Raw genomic sequence first — 16,349 nt, 5'->3', positions numbered from 1 at the left:
TCGTTGGTCTTTAATGAAAATAATATTGTTTCTTCTCGTGTAGTTCCCAGGGCTTCATTTTCTTGAGTCTAATATTTCTTTGATTTTAATCGGTCTTTTGATGAAATCTACTCATATATTTTCGGAATGTGTGTGTGTGTGGTGTTAGTGTGTGTGTGTGTGTGTGTGTGTGTGTGTGTGTGTGTGTGTGTGTGTGTGTGTGTGTGTTTGTGTGTGTTAGTTAGTGTAGATAGCGGGACCGAAAACCAAAGCACTTATGTTCCTAATTTTTTTTGGGAGGTGGTAGGTATTGTTCCAGAGAGGACCAGGAAAATTGCAGAAAATTAAAATCTACTACTACTACTACTTTCGGCTGCTCCCGTTAGGGGTCGCCACAGCGGATCACCCGTTTCCATTTTTTCCTGTCTTCTGCGTCTTCCTCTGTCACACCAGCCACCTGCATGTCTTCCCTCACCACATCCATAAACCTCCTCTTTGGCCTTCCTCTTCTCCTCTTCCCTGGCAGCTCCATATTCAGCATCCTTCCCCCAATATACTCAGCATCTCTCCTCCACACATGTCCAAGCCATCTCAATCTTGCCTCTCTTGCTTTGTCTCCAAACCGTCCAACCTGAGCGGTCCCTCTAATATAATCGTTCCTAATCCTGTCCTTCTTCGTTACTCCCAGTGAAAATCTTAGCATCTTCAACTCTGCCACCTCCAGCTCCGCCTCCTGTCTTTTCGTCAGTGTCACTGTCTCCAAACCATATAACATAGCTGGTCTCACAACCATCTTGTAAACTTTCCCTTTAACTCTTGCTGATACCCTTCTGTCGCAAATCACTCCTGACACACTTCCCCACCCACTCCAACCTGCCTGCACTCTCTTTTTCACCTCTCTACTGCACTCCCCGTTACTTTGGACAGTTGACCCCAAGTATTTAAACTCAAATGCCTTTGTCACCTCCACTCCTTGCATCCTGACCATTCCACTGTCCTCTCTCTCATTCACGCATAGGTATTCCGTCTTGCTCCTACTGACTTTCATTCCTCTTCTCTCCAGTGCATACCTCCACCTCTCCAGGCTCTCCTCAACCTGCACCCTACTCTCGCTACAGATCACAATGTCATCCGCGAACATCATCGTCCATGGAGACTCCTGCCTGATCTTGTCCGTCAACCTGTCCATCACCATTGCAAACAAGAAAGGGCTCAGAGCCGATCCTTGATGTAATCCCATCTCCACCTTGAACCCATCTGTCATTCCAACCGCACACCTCACCATTGTCACACTTCCCTCATATGTATCCTGCACCACTCCTACATACTTCTCTGCAACTCCTGACTTCCTCATACAATACCACACCTCCTCTCTCGGCACTCTGTCATAAGCTTTCTCTAAATCTACAAAGACACAATGCAACTCTTTCTGGCCTAATCTATACTTCTCAATCAACATTCTCAAAGCAAACATCGCATCTGTGGTGCTCTTTCGTGGCATGAACCCATACTGCTGCTCGCTGATCATCACCTCTCCTCTTAACCTAGCTTCTATTACTCTTTCCCAAATCTTCATGCTGTGGCTGATCAACTTTATACCTCTTTAGTTGTTAGAGTTCTGCACATCGCCCTTGTTCTTGAAAATCGGTACCAGTATGCTTCTTCTCCACTCCTCAGGCATCCTCTCACTTTCCAGGATTGTGTTAAACAATCTCGTTAAAAACTCCACTGCCATCTCTCCTAAACATCTCCATGCCTCCACAGGTATGTCATCAGGACCAACTTCCTTTCCACTCTTCATCCTCTTCATAGCTGCCCTCACTTCCTCCTTGCTAATCCGCTGAACTTCCTGATTCACTATCCCTACATCATCCAACCTTCTCTCTCTCTCATTTTCTTCATTCATCAGCCCCTCAAAGTATTCCTTCCACCTTCTTAGCACACTCTCCTCGCTTGTCAGCACATTTCCATCTCTATCCTTGATCGCCCTAACTTGCTGCACATCCTTTGCAGCTTGGTCCCTCTGTCTAGCCAATCGGTACAAGTCCTTTTCTCCTTCCTTAGTGTCTAATCTGTCATACAACTCACCATACGCCTTTTCCTTTGCCTTTGCCACCTCTCTCTTTGCTTTACGCTGCATCTCCTTGTACTCCTGTCTACTTTCTTCATCTCTCTTACTATCCCACTTCTTCTTTGCCAACCTTTTCCTCTGTATAATTTGCTGTACTTCCTCATTCCACCACCAAGTCTCCTTGTCTTCCTTCCTCTGTCCTGATGACACACCAAGTACCTTCCTAGCTGTCTCCCTCACTATTTCTGCAGTGGTTTTCCAGCCATCTGGCAACTCTTCACTACCAGCCAGTGCTTGTCTTAACTCCTGCCTGAACTCCACACAACAGTCTTCCTTCTTCAACTTCCACCATTTGATCTTCGGCTGTGTCTTCACTCGCTTCCTCTTCTTGGTCTCCAAAGTCATCCTACAGACCACCATCTGATGCTGCCTAGCTACGTTCTCCCCTGTCACCACCTTGCAGTCTCCAATCCCTTTTAGATGGCGCCTTCTACATAAGATATAGTCCACCTGTGTGCACTTTCCTCCACTCTGGTACATCACCCTGTGTTCCTCCCTCTTCTTGAAATATGTATTCACCACAGCCATTTCCATCCTTTTCGCAAAATCGACCACCATCTGTCCTTCCACATTTCTCTTCTTGACTCCATACCTTCCCATCACCTCCTCATCACCTCTGTTCCCTTCACCAACATGTCCATTGAAGTCCGCTCCAATCACCACTCTCTCCTCCTTGGGTACCCTCTCCACCATGTCGTCCAACTCACTCCAGAATTCTTCTTTTTCATCCATCTCACACCCAACTTGCGGGGCATATGCGCTGATAACATTCAGCAATAAACCTTCAATTTCCAGCTTCATACTCATCACTCTGTCTGATACTCTCTTCACCTCCAACACGCTCTTGACATACTCTTCCTTCAGAATTACCCCTACCCCATTACTCCTCCCATTCACACCATGGTAGAAGAGTTTGAAGCCACCTCTGATACTCCTGGCCTTACTCCCCTTCCACCTGGTCTCTTGCACACACAGTATGCCTACCTTTCTTCTTTCCATCATGTCAGCCAGCTCTCTCCCTTTACCAGTCATAGTGCCAACATTCAAAGTTCCAACTCTCACCTCCACATGCCTGCCCTTCCTCCTCTCTAGCTGCCTCTGGACATGCTTTCCCCCTCTCCTTCTCCTTCGCCCAACAGTAGCATAGTTTCCACCGACACCCTGCTGGTTAACAGTACCGGTGGCGGTCGTTGGTAACCCGGGCCTCGACCGATCCGGTATGTAAGTCTTATTTATGATCCGCATATTTGATTTGGCAAAGATTTTACGCTGGATGCCCTTCCTGACGCAACCCTCCCCATTTGTCCGGGCTTGGGACCAGCACTAAGGATGCACTGGCTTGTGCATCCTCAGTGGCTGGGTTAAAGAAAATTAAAATATAATATAATAATTATGCAAAATATGCATTTTCTAAAAATGGCTAAAAACCACTTTTCTCGGCATTTCAGATTATTCCGAGCATTTTGGGGGGAGGGAGTTGGAGTGGGGGGGGGGGTTTAGGGGCAGGGGGAAGGCAGTTAGCTGGCAGGATGAAGAGGAGGGAGATTTAGACGGGTGGATAACCAAACCGCTACATTGTAGCGGGGTTCTTCTAGTACTCGTATATTATGGTGGTTTCATTGGAAGTCGAAATTTCCCCGGTCGTCATATCGTTCATCCATTTTGGATTTTTTTTATTAGCGCGAAGCCCGCCGCCCACCCGTTTCCTTTTATTTTATTTTATGGAGAGTACTACGCGTTTGTAGCTATAGGCTTATAAAGCTTAGTGGTTATTCTTCAATAAGCCCTGTGATTAGGGTGACCAGACGGCCCGGTTTGTCCGGGATTTTCCCGGTTTCAAGCTGGGTGTCCTGAGTCCCAGCTACTCTAGCCTGTCTTTTTTTGGGGGGATAAAAATCCTTCCTTGTATCATGGCCGGCGAGACGGACAAGCTTGCGAGCCCCTGCACGAATGTGCGGTACAACTTTTTAGGGTCCCAGTTTGGGATTTTGAAAATCTGGTCACCCTACCTGTGATGGACTGGCGGCCTGTCCAGGGTGTCTCCCCGCCTGCTGCCCTGTGACTGCTGGGATAGGCTCAAGCATCCCCGCGACCCCGAGTAAGGATGAGCGGTGTGGATAATGGATGGATGAATAACCAGAAGGATGGAGTTAACAAATGAAGTTGAAAAGAGGAGCAAAGCAGGTCATTACAATACAAAGGAAAAGCAAGGCAAGTCTGACATTTGGAAAAAATTTCTCAGTTGTTACTGACGAAGCGCACTGGACTTTGTTAGTTGCGACAAATACGCAAACGTATTGCTCTACAACTGGCACAACTCTGGTTCCTCTGGGTTGAGCCGACATACCTGCTCCGTCCTCCCCGGTCAAAGTAAGCGCTCCTTCAGAGATAAATCACTGCACATGTTAAACAAAATACTACCGAGACATGTGTGGCACTTTGACATTCGGCCATATGACTTGGTTGCCGGGAAAGGCTTTGTTGACATAGAATAGAATAGAATAGAATAGAATAGAATAGAATAGAAGGCCTTTATTGTCATTGTAACCGAGCTATTTTCTCGCCCGGTGCGGGATTTGAACGGGGTGTGCTGCACCACAAGGCGACATCACTAACCGCTCGACTAAAGGGTCAGACCCCCTAGTCGATCGGCCAGTGGGTCTTATTAGTATGTTACATCATTATACAGAATACAATACTGATCAGTGCGTTAAAAGACACAGGTAAACGAAACAAAATCAAACAACCTCAGCCAAACAAACAACCATAGCTAACAACACGTGACCTAAAATAATAAGTAAAATGAATAAATACAATGTAATTTTGCCCTAGAATAGGTATACTTATTGCACTATAATTATAATAACTGTAATTATGGGGCATCCCGGTAGTGTGGCGGTCTATTCCATTGCCTACCAACACGGGGTCGCTGGTTCGAATCCCCATGTTACCTCCAGCTTGGTCGGGCGTCCCTACAGACACAACTGGCCGTGTCTGCGGGTGGGAAGCCAGATGTGGGTATGGGACCGGGTCATTGCACCAGCGCCTCCTCTGGTCGGTCGGGGCGCCTGTTCAGGGGGGAGGGGGAACTGGGGGGGTGATAGTGTGATCCTCCCACGCGCTACATCCCCCTGGTGAAACTCTTCACTGTCAGGTGAAAAGAAGCGGCTGGCGACTCCACATGTATCGGAGGAAGCATGTGGTAGTCTGCAGCCGTAGCTGTAGCAGTAGTCTGCAGTGGGGCAATTGCCAAGTATGATGGGAGGGGGGCCAAAAAAGAAAACAGTCCAGTGCAGGCCTCCATACTGTACCACCATATAAATACGACTTCTACACTGAAGTGACCTATATATACAGGTATGGTTTTTTTTCCTCACAACAATGTGTTTTTTGCTGAGTGTGACTTGAACTCGGCGGTGATTTGTAGTGCGGGAAATACGGTACACATTTAGTTGCAATAATTCTTATGTCTGACAGCCTTTGTTTTCACTCTCTTTTTGCACTTTACCTCAGAGATCTGTTAAATAATACTCCTCTTTATCTGAATCTGCCAATCCTGTTTCCAGAGGCCAACCCAGAGAAGTTCAACAGTCGCTTCCGCAACAAGATGTTCTATGCAGGAGTGAGTCTTACACCTGACTAACAACACACACACACACACACACACACACACACACACACACACACACATTGTCTCTCACATTAACATCTATTTACATATTCATATTTTACCTAATTTGGGTGGGTACTTAGGGAAATAGAGAGACGGGGAAACCAGTGAGAACCTGAAATAAGAGAAAGAAAGAGAAAAGAAGGAGAGGAAGAGAGATGGAAAGGATGGAGAGGCAGGAAACAAAGGAAGAGTGGGAAATGATCCAGATAGGTTGGGATAAATGAGGGGGAAGCGAAAAGCTATAGATGAGAGGAAGAGATTGAAAGGCAGGAGTTGGGTTAAAGGGAGACAGATGAAAGAATGAGGGATGAAGATAAGAGAAGGCTGAGGAGAAAATGGAGTAAGAAGAGGTGTTGCGTCTTTTTAATGAGAAAAGATTTAATGAATTGTAATTCTGTTTGACGGGGGTTGGTAGTGTGTGTGTGTGTGTGTGTGTGTGTGTCTCTCTCTCACTCTCTGTCTCTCTCTCTCACGCGCTCGCTCTCGCTCTCTCTCTGTCTCTCTCTCCTGTCTCTCTCTGTCTGTCTCTCTGAGACCAGGCTGCATTCTCAGACTTCCTCCAGAGAAGCTCCAGAGACCTGTCCAAGCATGTCAGAGTGGTGGTGAGTTTTAACAAAACCCAATTTTAATCCTTGTTCACTTGTGACATGACATATGTTCACTTTAATTGGGAAGCCATAGTTTTTAAGTCACAAAATATGCACTCTAAATTAATCTCTCGCTCTCTGTCTCTCTCCCTCTCCCTCTCTGTCTCTCTCTCCCCCCCTCTCTGTCTCTCTCTGTCTCTGTCTGTCTGTCTGTCTCTCTCTCTCTCTCTCCGTCTATCAGTGTGACGGTACAGACTTAACTCCCAAGATCCAGGAGCTTAAGTTCCAGTGCATCGTGTTTCTCAATATTCCCAGGTAGAACACGGTCGTATTATCAATTTCCACACTTTCTCGGGATGTCTTTGTCTCACTTGAGTTAAATTATCGAAGTAAAGGAAGTTTGTGTTTGAACAGTTAGGAGAGCTGGCGGAATTGGTGCAGCTAGTCCACTTTTATTTGGCGTCTGCTACTCACCTTTCCCACCTTTCTGTGGGACGTGTCTCGGTGCATCAGCAAAGTTGTGGAGTGAAAATGATGTAAACCGTTTGATGAGGCAGTCAAAGGGGAGGTTTTATGGTGGACTGCACAGCGTGCTTTTGGGATTTCCATCAAGAGAGTTGGCTGATTTGATCTTTTTTTTCAAAATGAAGGGTGGCTACAGATGGGCACGCAGACATTTCCACATTGCAACCATTACGGATGAATAATCATAGCCATCTGAAATCTACAGCGAATTTGTTTTTTAAAATGTCTTCTTTTTTTTTTTTTTTTTCTTTTTTTTTTTTGTCCTGGCACATACTTCCGAAATCTGTTGCAGCCACTTGTTTGCCTGGTTAGTTACGTCCATTTCATTAGAAACAGTCAGTCGTGGGTTGGTTCTGCTGACAGTCTACCAGCTGAGAAATCACTCATATGTTTTTGTCAGATTTGTCAACGTGTCACGTTGACAAACTCAATAAGTTGTGAAAATGTTGCGTTAAGTGAACACTTAACAGGCCGCTCAACATCAACACCAACTTGTCCCGTCTTGCTCCTCGCCCACAGACCATAAATACTTAGGGGTGGGAATCTTTCGGAATCTCACGATTTGATTCGGCTTCAATTTTTGGGGTCACGATTCGATTCGAAATCAAATTTCGATTCCTGATTCAACATCGATTCTAGATTTGGTACATAGCGGTGCTAATTTCAGGATCTACTCCAGCCCACTGTGCGCTAAGAAAGGTGGTGGGGCAAATCATGGCATGAAAGCAGACTAAAGTGTGTATAAGATTATGTAGTTTTATATTTGAAAAAGGTTTATCAATATATTGCAATAATGTGAATACATAAAGGCAAACCTAAGAGACTGTCCTCCACCAAAAAACGACTCCATAGGGTCGTTTGTACAAGCACCTTTAAGCTACCTCCTCGCGGTCCTCCGTAATTATAATACTGTAGAGCCGAAGTAACGGAGAAGACCGTAGGTTCACACTTTAGCCGTGTAGGCAACTTTCTTTAATCCACGGTAAATCCGCGAGACAAACAAAACCCACAGCTCGACTGAGCGGAGGTGGCAAGAATAACCAGAAAACTGGCTGGACAACCATAACTTAACCCTGCGTTAACCTGCCAGGGCAACCATGACTTAACCCTTAGTTCCTGGGTTGAATTCTGTCCCCAATACGTGTCCACCACATGACGTTACTTTCCTTTTAACAATACGTGATCTCCTTCTATAAGCTCTCGTCAGAAGGAATATTAATAAAAGCAAAGTTTAATGTCACATAGCAGTTATAATGTGCACGCTACCTGACTTTCTAACTTATGGCTAACGTTAAGTTAGCTCTTATAACGTTATTCGTAGATAAACATACTGCCAATAGTAATCTTAGTTACTATATTAGACGGCCAAACAACACAAAAACGCACTGACTACATAGTCTATTGTCCTCCCATTGTTTTAAAAACCCACAATGCACTGAGGCGAAAAGTATCTGTGGCATATCTCTTGCCGCCGGTAGGGGCGCTAAGTTAGGAACCGCTCCTGTGGATCGTATTAGAGGACAAACGACCTATGTGGTCGTATGGGTTGGAGGACTTGTTGTAACATTTGTTGTGGTCCCGAAATACTTGACTTTCCATTTGCAGATCTTGCATATTGAATGAGTCGTGTCAAGCGCCTTCTTCTGCGGGAGATTGTAAAATTCAAAATGCGACCAAACGCTCGCTTTCAATGTTGATGGGACTGGTTGAATTTGTTGCTGCTACACTTTTTGGAAGAATAATGTCAGCAGTGACTGACTAGCCACCGTTGTGTTTTCCGGAAGCCGGAACAGGTGTGTGGCAAGTCAACATTGCCAGCAGCGAGGAGGCTACTTAAGACTGAAAAAAACATTTTAAAAATCCAATTTTGGAATTTGTGAATCTATTCTGAATCGTAGAAGATGCGATTCTTACATGTCTTTGGCCTTTATAGCTGCAATTTATGCATAAATGTAAGTTTGTTATAAAAGTGAAGTGGTTGAGAACCAATGGCATAGTTGTACTTGTGTGTGTGTGTGTGTGTGTGTGTGTGTGTGTGTGTGTGTGTGTGTGTGTGTGTGTGTGTGTGTGTGTGTGTGTGTGTGTGTGTGTGTGTGTGAATAGGTATTGTGCTGGCACCATGCCATGGGGAAACACAGGCGACCACCGTGACTTTGAACCACAGCGTCATGATGACGGCTGCATCGAGGTCATCGGTTTCACCATGGCCTCACTGGTGAGAGAAGAACCAAGAGGGGAAACGTGAAGGAGAAAGAATGAGAGAAAGGCAGAAAAAAGAGAGAATGAGATGGGTGGATGAAGCAAGAGAGAGACTAGAGACTATAGGAAGAGGTGCAGTAGATATGAGATACAGAGGAGGGGGAAGGATAACAAGTGGATGGACAAGAAATAAAAGGATGAACAATAGAGATGTTGAATAGAAACCAGGGAATGAGCGGAAGAATCAGATGAAGAAAGGAGAAACAAGGAGAAACACAGCAACAAAGATGTTTTTTTTCCCGTTTTTTGATTGACTGGTGCTTTGGTTAATCCTTTTGTATTAACCGTTCTTGTCCAATAGGCGGCGCTGCAGGTGGGCGGTCATGGAGACCGACTGCACCAGTGCAGAGAAGTTGTGTTGACTACATTCAAAACTGTACCCGTCCAAGTGAGTAGTCTAATACTTGTATCCTTTATCCCTTCAGTAGTTCATACTGCTTTGTCACCAAACATCAGAATCAGACACACTTTATTTGTCGTTTCATTTCATGCACTTGCGCACATGAAATGAAATAAAGCAACGTTTCCCCCAGCCCACAGCAGTGCAACACAAAGACAAAAACACACATCCAAAAACTACAAGAAACTAACACATATATCGAAACTAAACAAAAAAAATCACTGTCCAGGAGAACGAACGCCAGCCAGGATGACTGTTGGAACTGCCGGTCTGCATGGGCTAACAGTTAACTTAGCCTGCCCTGCTTCCGCATCCTGTCAGACCGCTCTCGGTGTTTCCTCTTCGGGCGCAGCTCCGGTCAGGGCTGTGGTCCTTGGGCCCACAGGATGCAGCAGACCAAGCTCCCTCAGCCGATTCAACACTAGCTGTCCCAGCCAGACACCTTTGACACACTTCCCTGCACTCCACACAACAACACTAAAAACACAGTCAAGGCTAGGTGTGGCCGCCGCCAGACTGCCCTCGGTGTTATCAGAACTGCCAGTCTGCGTGGGCTAGCAGTTAGCTTAGCCTGCCTCGCTTCCGTGTCCTCTCAGACCACCCTCGGTGTTTCCTCTTTGGGCACAGCTCCAGGCAGGGCTGTGGTCCCTGGGCCCACAGGAGGCAGCAGACCAAGCTCTCCCAGCCGATCCAGCGCCAGCTCTCCCAGCCATCAAACGAAGACAAACTTAGACGCAGACATGGACAAAGACACTGCAGGGATGGTACTGGGTGAGACTGCCACAAATGTGAATTCGCACCGCCATCTTCCCACACCGGAAGTGGAAGATGTAGATGCAGATAAAGGTGAAACAGAAGGTCTGAGGTTGTTATTGTGGTTGCAAGTTTTATATTCATGGTTATGTAGCTTGGTTGCCAAACGGGTTGGGCTGGTTTTTGGGAGGATTTTAAACATTTGCCTCTTTTCACAGCTCTTTGTCTGCCCACAATTTATTTTGACTCCTAGATTGAGAACTTTATTGTACTTGAAGCCTTGTGAATAAATGTGTGATGTGAGTGGGTTTGGCAAAATGTAGTTGACAGAAGAAAACTCACCATACAAGCAACACTTTGAGCTCATCCCGAATTTCACATCCCACGCGTTACATTCATTTGGTCCTTTTTCAGCTTCTGACAAGTTTAAGGATTTTTTTTTTCTTCAAAACAGTGTGATAAGGGAGAACATAACTGACTACTGTGAGTGTGTATGTGTGTGTGTGTGTGTGCGCGTGCGGATGTGTGTGTGTCTGTGTCTGTGTGTCTAGGTGGATGGTGAGCCATGTCGGCTGGCCCCCTCCACTCTCCGGATCTCCCTTCGAAATCAGGCCAACATGGTCCAGAAAAGCAAGAGACGTACCTCAGTACCCCTGCTGAACGAGTGAGTGACACACACACGCACACACACACTGTAACACTCATATACAGACAGTGAATAATTCTTTCTCTCGGAGTCCTACCCCACCTCGTCCCCTAGCACTTTCACTCCGACACTCTCACACACACATTTGCACTCACATGCTGTCAGGAAATAGGCCAGCAGTGTTTTTGAGTGCCCGGCTAACACTGACTGAGTCATTCAATCTGTTTTGTAGGAGCTGACATTCATTTTTCTACCCGTCCTTCACCTCTCCTCATCTCACCAAACCTGAGAAACAACATTAAGACAAAGTACAATCTGATGTTTCTGTGTTGTTTTCCCCATGACATCATGATTTTGTTTTGTTTTTTTTGCTTATTTTTTTTCCTCCTTTTCCTCCCAATTGTACTCGGCCAATTACCCCACTCTTCCGAGCTGCCCCGGGTGCTGCTGCACCCCCTCTGCCGATCCGGGGAGGGCTGCAGACTACCACATGTCACCTCCGATACATGTGGAGTCGCCAGCCGCTTCTTTTCACCTGACAGTGAGGAGTTTCACCCGGGGGACTTAGCGCACGAAATGATCACGCTATTCCCCCCAGTCCCCCCCCCCCCGAACAGACGCCCCGACTGACCGGAGGACGTGCTAGTCCGGCTTCCCACCCGCAGACATGGCCAATTGTATCTGTAGGGATGCCCGACCAAGCTGGAGGTAACAACCAGCGATCCCTGTGTTGGTAGGCAACGGAATAGACTGCTACGCTACCCAGACGCCCCATAACATCGTAAATATTGTTGCTCCAGAACCATCATTGCAATGGATCAATCACAGAAAAATACCGAAGCTAACCTAACATAACCTCAACCTAAACCTAACTCTAACCAAAACCTAATACTTATCTTACCCTAACCTTCACTGATAGCTAACCCATAACCATCTTTTTCCCTGAGTCGTGAAGACAGAACAGCACAACGTGATTGGTCGGTTGCAATGATGGTCCTGGAGCAACATTAATGATGATGTCATAGGAACAACACCAACACAGAGATATCACATACACCTACAGACAAATACCTGTGCAGATGAAAGCCTGATATGGGAACATCAAATCAAATCAAATTAAGTCAATTTTATTTGTATAGCCCAATATCACAAATTACAAATTTACCTCAGTGGGCTTAACAGCAACACACTAGAACATCTAGCACTAGAACATGTAGCTTTAAGTCATGTTTTCCTCAGTCATAAGTTATGGAAGCCATAACCAAAAGCTGACAGACTTTTTTATACGCTGTATATAATGATCCTGTCATGTTAAGTGTGTATCATACTGTGGAAGCGATGGCATACTATCTTAATATTTATATGATGCTTGCAAATTACTGAAGAAAAACAGCCATGATTGAATAGATAAAACTGATTGAGGACTTCTACATTTTGTTCTTGTCTATTCACTTATTCTAATTGTTTTCTTCTGTGCTGTCAATACAATACAATATAATGCAATGCAATGCAATACAATACAATACAATACAATACAATACAATACAATACAATACAATACAACGCAATGCAATGCAATGCAAACAACTTTATTAATCCTGCCAGGGACAAATGTGATCATGATATGTGTTTAGACATACATCTATCAAAGTAAATAAATGTTATGTGCATGTAGACTATGCAAATATACATATTTAGTGTCACTTGCAATGCTAATGGGCACATCAGTTTTCACTTTCCTGATGTTACATGTACATGCATGTCAGAGAAAGAAAGCTGAATCGGTTCATCTGGACATAACGTTTATTGAGGGAAACATTTCATCACTCGCTGTGTCCAGATGAACTGATTCAACTTTCTTTATGATTTTCTTACCTGGAATATTGAGCATGCATAAAGACATCTACAATGGCGTCCGGGTAGCATGGCGGTCTATTCCGTTGCCTACCAACACGGGGATCGCTGGTTCGAATCCCCGTGTTACCTCCGGCTTGGTCGGGCGTCCCTACAGACAAAATTGGCTGTGTCTGCGGGTGGGAAGCCGGATGTGGGTATGTGTCCTGGTCGCACTAGTGCCTCCCCTGGTTGGTCGGGGCTCCTGTTCAGGGAGGAGGGGGAACTAGGGGGGAATAGCGTGATCCTCCCACGTGCTACGTCCCCCTGGTGAAACTCCTCACTGTCGGGTGAAAAGAAGCGGCTGGTGATTCCACATGTATCGGAGGAGACATGTGGTAGTCTGCAGCCCTCACCGGATCGGCAGAGGGGTGGAACAGTGCCTGAGGTGGCTCGGAAGAGTGGGGTAATTGGCTGGATACTATTGGGGAGAAAAGGAGAAAAAATTTTTCCAAAAAACACATTACATGCAGGGTTTGCCTTCGGTGTGACATCCCAGCAGCAGTAAATTTGGATGGGGTGGCTCTGTCACACTTGATCTATCCTCTTAGCACAGCACATAGCAAACCAAACTACTTCAGCTGCAGCGGCACCAGCCATCGAAACCCCCAACTGTCCTGCACCACTCTGTTACTACAGTCTGTTGTTCAGTATCAACAGTAAGGAAGACCAGATGACCCATATTATGTTGGGCAAAACTGTTCAACCAGACCGATCATTGCACCCTACAGGAGTGGTGTAGACCACCCCTTTCAGAAATGAAATAATGGTGCAGTAATAGTGGTTGTTGCCTGTAGTGCTCGCAGGGAAACACAGGTTTTTTTTACGATGGCTACGTCTGTCTGAACGCCGGCCGAAGCATTCGGCTGCCTCAACGACTCTAGGTCGTTCCAAATACAGCCGCCTGCCTGCTTCACCCCTGCTACACTAATATCTGCATATATCTGCATAAATCTCTGACTATGTCTGCAGTCACTTTCTAACAGCTACAGTTCCTGTTTATGTGTGTGTACTTCCTGTTTGTGTGTGTGTGTGTGTGTGAGAGAGAGAGAGAGAGAGAGAGAGAGAGAGAGAGAGAGAGAGAGAGAGAGAGAGAGAGAAAGAGGGAGTAAAAGTTACTTGCTGTAGCTGCAGTTAGTGTCTTTGCTCAATGTGACTGTACTGTATCGTACTGACGTGTGTGCCTACTTACCTTATGGCTCTCTCCGTCTGTCTCCCCTCTTCTCTGTCTCAAATTCACTTTGTTCTTTTCTCCTGAACATGCCCGTTGTCCTTTCTCAATGAGCTTTGGTTCCTCTCATTCGATTTTCCCAACGGTCCCGTCCTTTGTTTCTCCTCCTCCTGTCTCTTCTTCTCATCCCCTCCTCCCTCGACTTATTTCCTCTTGTTTTTCTCTGACCAGTTTCTCTTCTCTCCTCCTTCTTGTTCCCTGTTTCTTTTCCACCCCGCTGCCTGGCTCACCTTTCCTCTCCCTCCTCTCCTCCTCCCCTCCTCCCCTCGTTTCTCCCTTACCCCCCTCTTCATTTCTCATGTCCGGTCTTGTATTTTTCCCCCCTCTTATTCCCTCTCCTCTGCCTCTCCCCTTCCCTCGTTTTCTCCTCCACGCCACGCCCTCCACCTTCCTCCTCCCCCCCCCCCCCCACCCCTGCCCGTCATGGCACGGTGGTGTGTGTGCCGTTGGCACGGCGTGGCGGTGTGTGTGTGTGTGCGGCCGTAGTATTCAGAAGGTGTGTGCAGCTGATCTGCGCCGCCTCTCTGCTCCCCCCGACTCCTTCTCTGTGTAAGTACTTCAACCCTTTGTCCGTGTGTGTGTGTGTGTGTGTGTGTGTGTGTGTGAGAGTGAGAGAGAGGGGGAGAGAAAGAGAGAGACTGTGTGTGTGTATGTATAAGCATCACCTTGTGGGATGGTTTGGGTGAGGAAGCGTGTTTTAGCCGTGCTGTGTGGTGTTGTGTTGTGTGGTGTTGTGTTGTACTGAGTTTTTTTTTTTTTTTGTCCCTCTGTGTGTTGAAGATAGAAGTGAAGCGAGAGCGGGAAAAGAGAGAGTCCATGGTGGCATGCTAAAGCTTTCTAACTTCTCAGTGCGCTTCAGCTTCTAGTCGATGTGTCTCTTCCCCCGTTTTTCTCTTTTTTCCCCCCCCTTAACCTTTGACCTCTCCCACAGCTGTGCTCGTTATGCCTGCACCGGGTCACAGACTCGGTCCTGCACCGGGTCACAGACTCAGTCCAATCCTTTGCATACACTTGCAGTCAAAGCTCTTCCATACTATTTGACAGACAAAAAGTCGAAACTGCACCTTGGCTTGTTATTTACCCCAAGTTGTCAGCATCACTTGTGATAATGAGGCTTCAGCCATGCTTGGGGTAATGTTATTCATTCAAACGGCCTCAAAATCTCCAATTTAGGTCCAAATAAAGACTCTGAATTCTGTTGCAAAAGGATTTCAGCGGAGCTTTTTATCTGAGGGAGTTGTTTGACTGAGGGAACTCTGAAAGCATCTTCACTTTCAATATCTTTAAACCACCGAGGGTCAAGTGCTCATGTCCAATGACCTACGTGTTGTTTCGGCCCATAAACAGATGAAATTGTCTGCAGCTTTGTGGACGTTGTGTACCTGCCATCATCAGCTCACTGAGCAGGTCACCAGGAGCCTTTTACAGAAATGTTGTCAGTGCAACTCCCTGAGATACACAGCTCTGCACACGGTGTTTAAACAAGACACACAAGACTTGATGTCAATAATGGTTTCAAGCTGCTTGATTTCTGATCTGTGTTTGTGTGTGTGTGTGTGTGTGTTTGTGTGTGTGTGTATGCACATTTGTATCCTTGTGTGTTTGTTTTATGTATGGACTCTGTGTATGTTGACGTGGGTTTGTGAGAGTGTGTGTGAAATGCCCTTGTGTGTGTGTGTGTGTGTGCGTGCGTGCATGCGTGCGTGCATGCGTGCGTGCGTGCGTGTGTGTGTGTGTGTTTTCCAGCCCTCATGCGGTTCCCGATCGTCTGCGGCTCAGAGTAAATCGGATCAGCCTTCAGGAGTATGACAGGCTACAGTACGACAAGGAGCGACTACGAGACATCTGTGAGGCTCTCAGCCGCGTGTGCATGTTGTGTGCCTGTGTCAACACGAACAAACTGCCACAGCAGGCTTGTTAACCTGTTAGGGCGCTGTTTATTTCACACATGTGTAAGTTGACTCTTTGTGTGTGTGTGTGTGTGTGTGTGTGTGGCAGCCATTCCAGTGGGCATTGTGGTAGTGAGGGGGGACTGTGATTTGGAAACCTGCAGACTCTACATCGACCGACTACAAGAGGTAAGTGTTTTCTTTTTGTTTTGTTTTTTCACTTCTTCTTCTTCTCTTTTGCTGTCATTTTGATATTATACTCATCACGTAATTAATCCTCTCCTTGTTCTTTCCCTTCTTTTGGCTCATATTACCCATGCATATTATATCCTCATTAACGTTACCACATTAGGTCTTTCTTAAATAATCAAACAGGACTCAGG

General features: G+C 46.1%; 1 protein-coding gene across 1 annotated transcript in view; it reads left to right on the top strand.

Annotated features, from left to right (window-relative positions):
• The window catches only part of dgki (diacylglycerol kinase, iota), a 150,632-nt gene that overhangs the window by 100,585 nt on the left and 33,698 nt on the right, over positions 1-16,349 (top strand). The window contains exons 16-23 of the mRNA XM_056275905.1: positions 5,677-5,732; positions 6,323-6,385; positions 6,612-6,685; positions 8,999-9,110; positions 9,456-9,542; positions 10,859-10,971; positions 15,824-15,924; positions 16,076-16,155. Of these exons, the coding sequence (XP_056131880.1) occupies positions 5,677-5,732; positions 6,323-6,385; positions 6,612-6,685; positions 8,999-9,110; positions 9,456-9,542; positions 10,859-10,971; positions 15,824-15,924; positions 16,076-16,155 (686 nt within the window). The remainder of the gene's footprint in view (positions 1-5,676; positions 5,733-6,322; positions 6,386-6,611; positions 6,686-8,998; positions 9,111-9,455; positions 9,543-10,858; positions 10,972-15,823; positions 15,925-16,075; positions 16,156-16,349) is intronic.

Source organism: Lampris incognitus, chromosome 3 (assembly GCF_029633865.1).
Source record: "Lampris incognitus isolate fLamInc1 chromosome 3, fLamInc1.hap2, whole genome shotgun sequence".
Lineage (NCBI taxonomy): Eukaryota > Metazoa > Chordata > Actinopteri > Lampriformes > Lampridae > Lampris > Lampris incognitus.
This window is presented reverse-complemented; position numbering and strand designations above follow the sequence as displayed.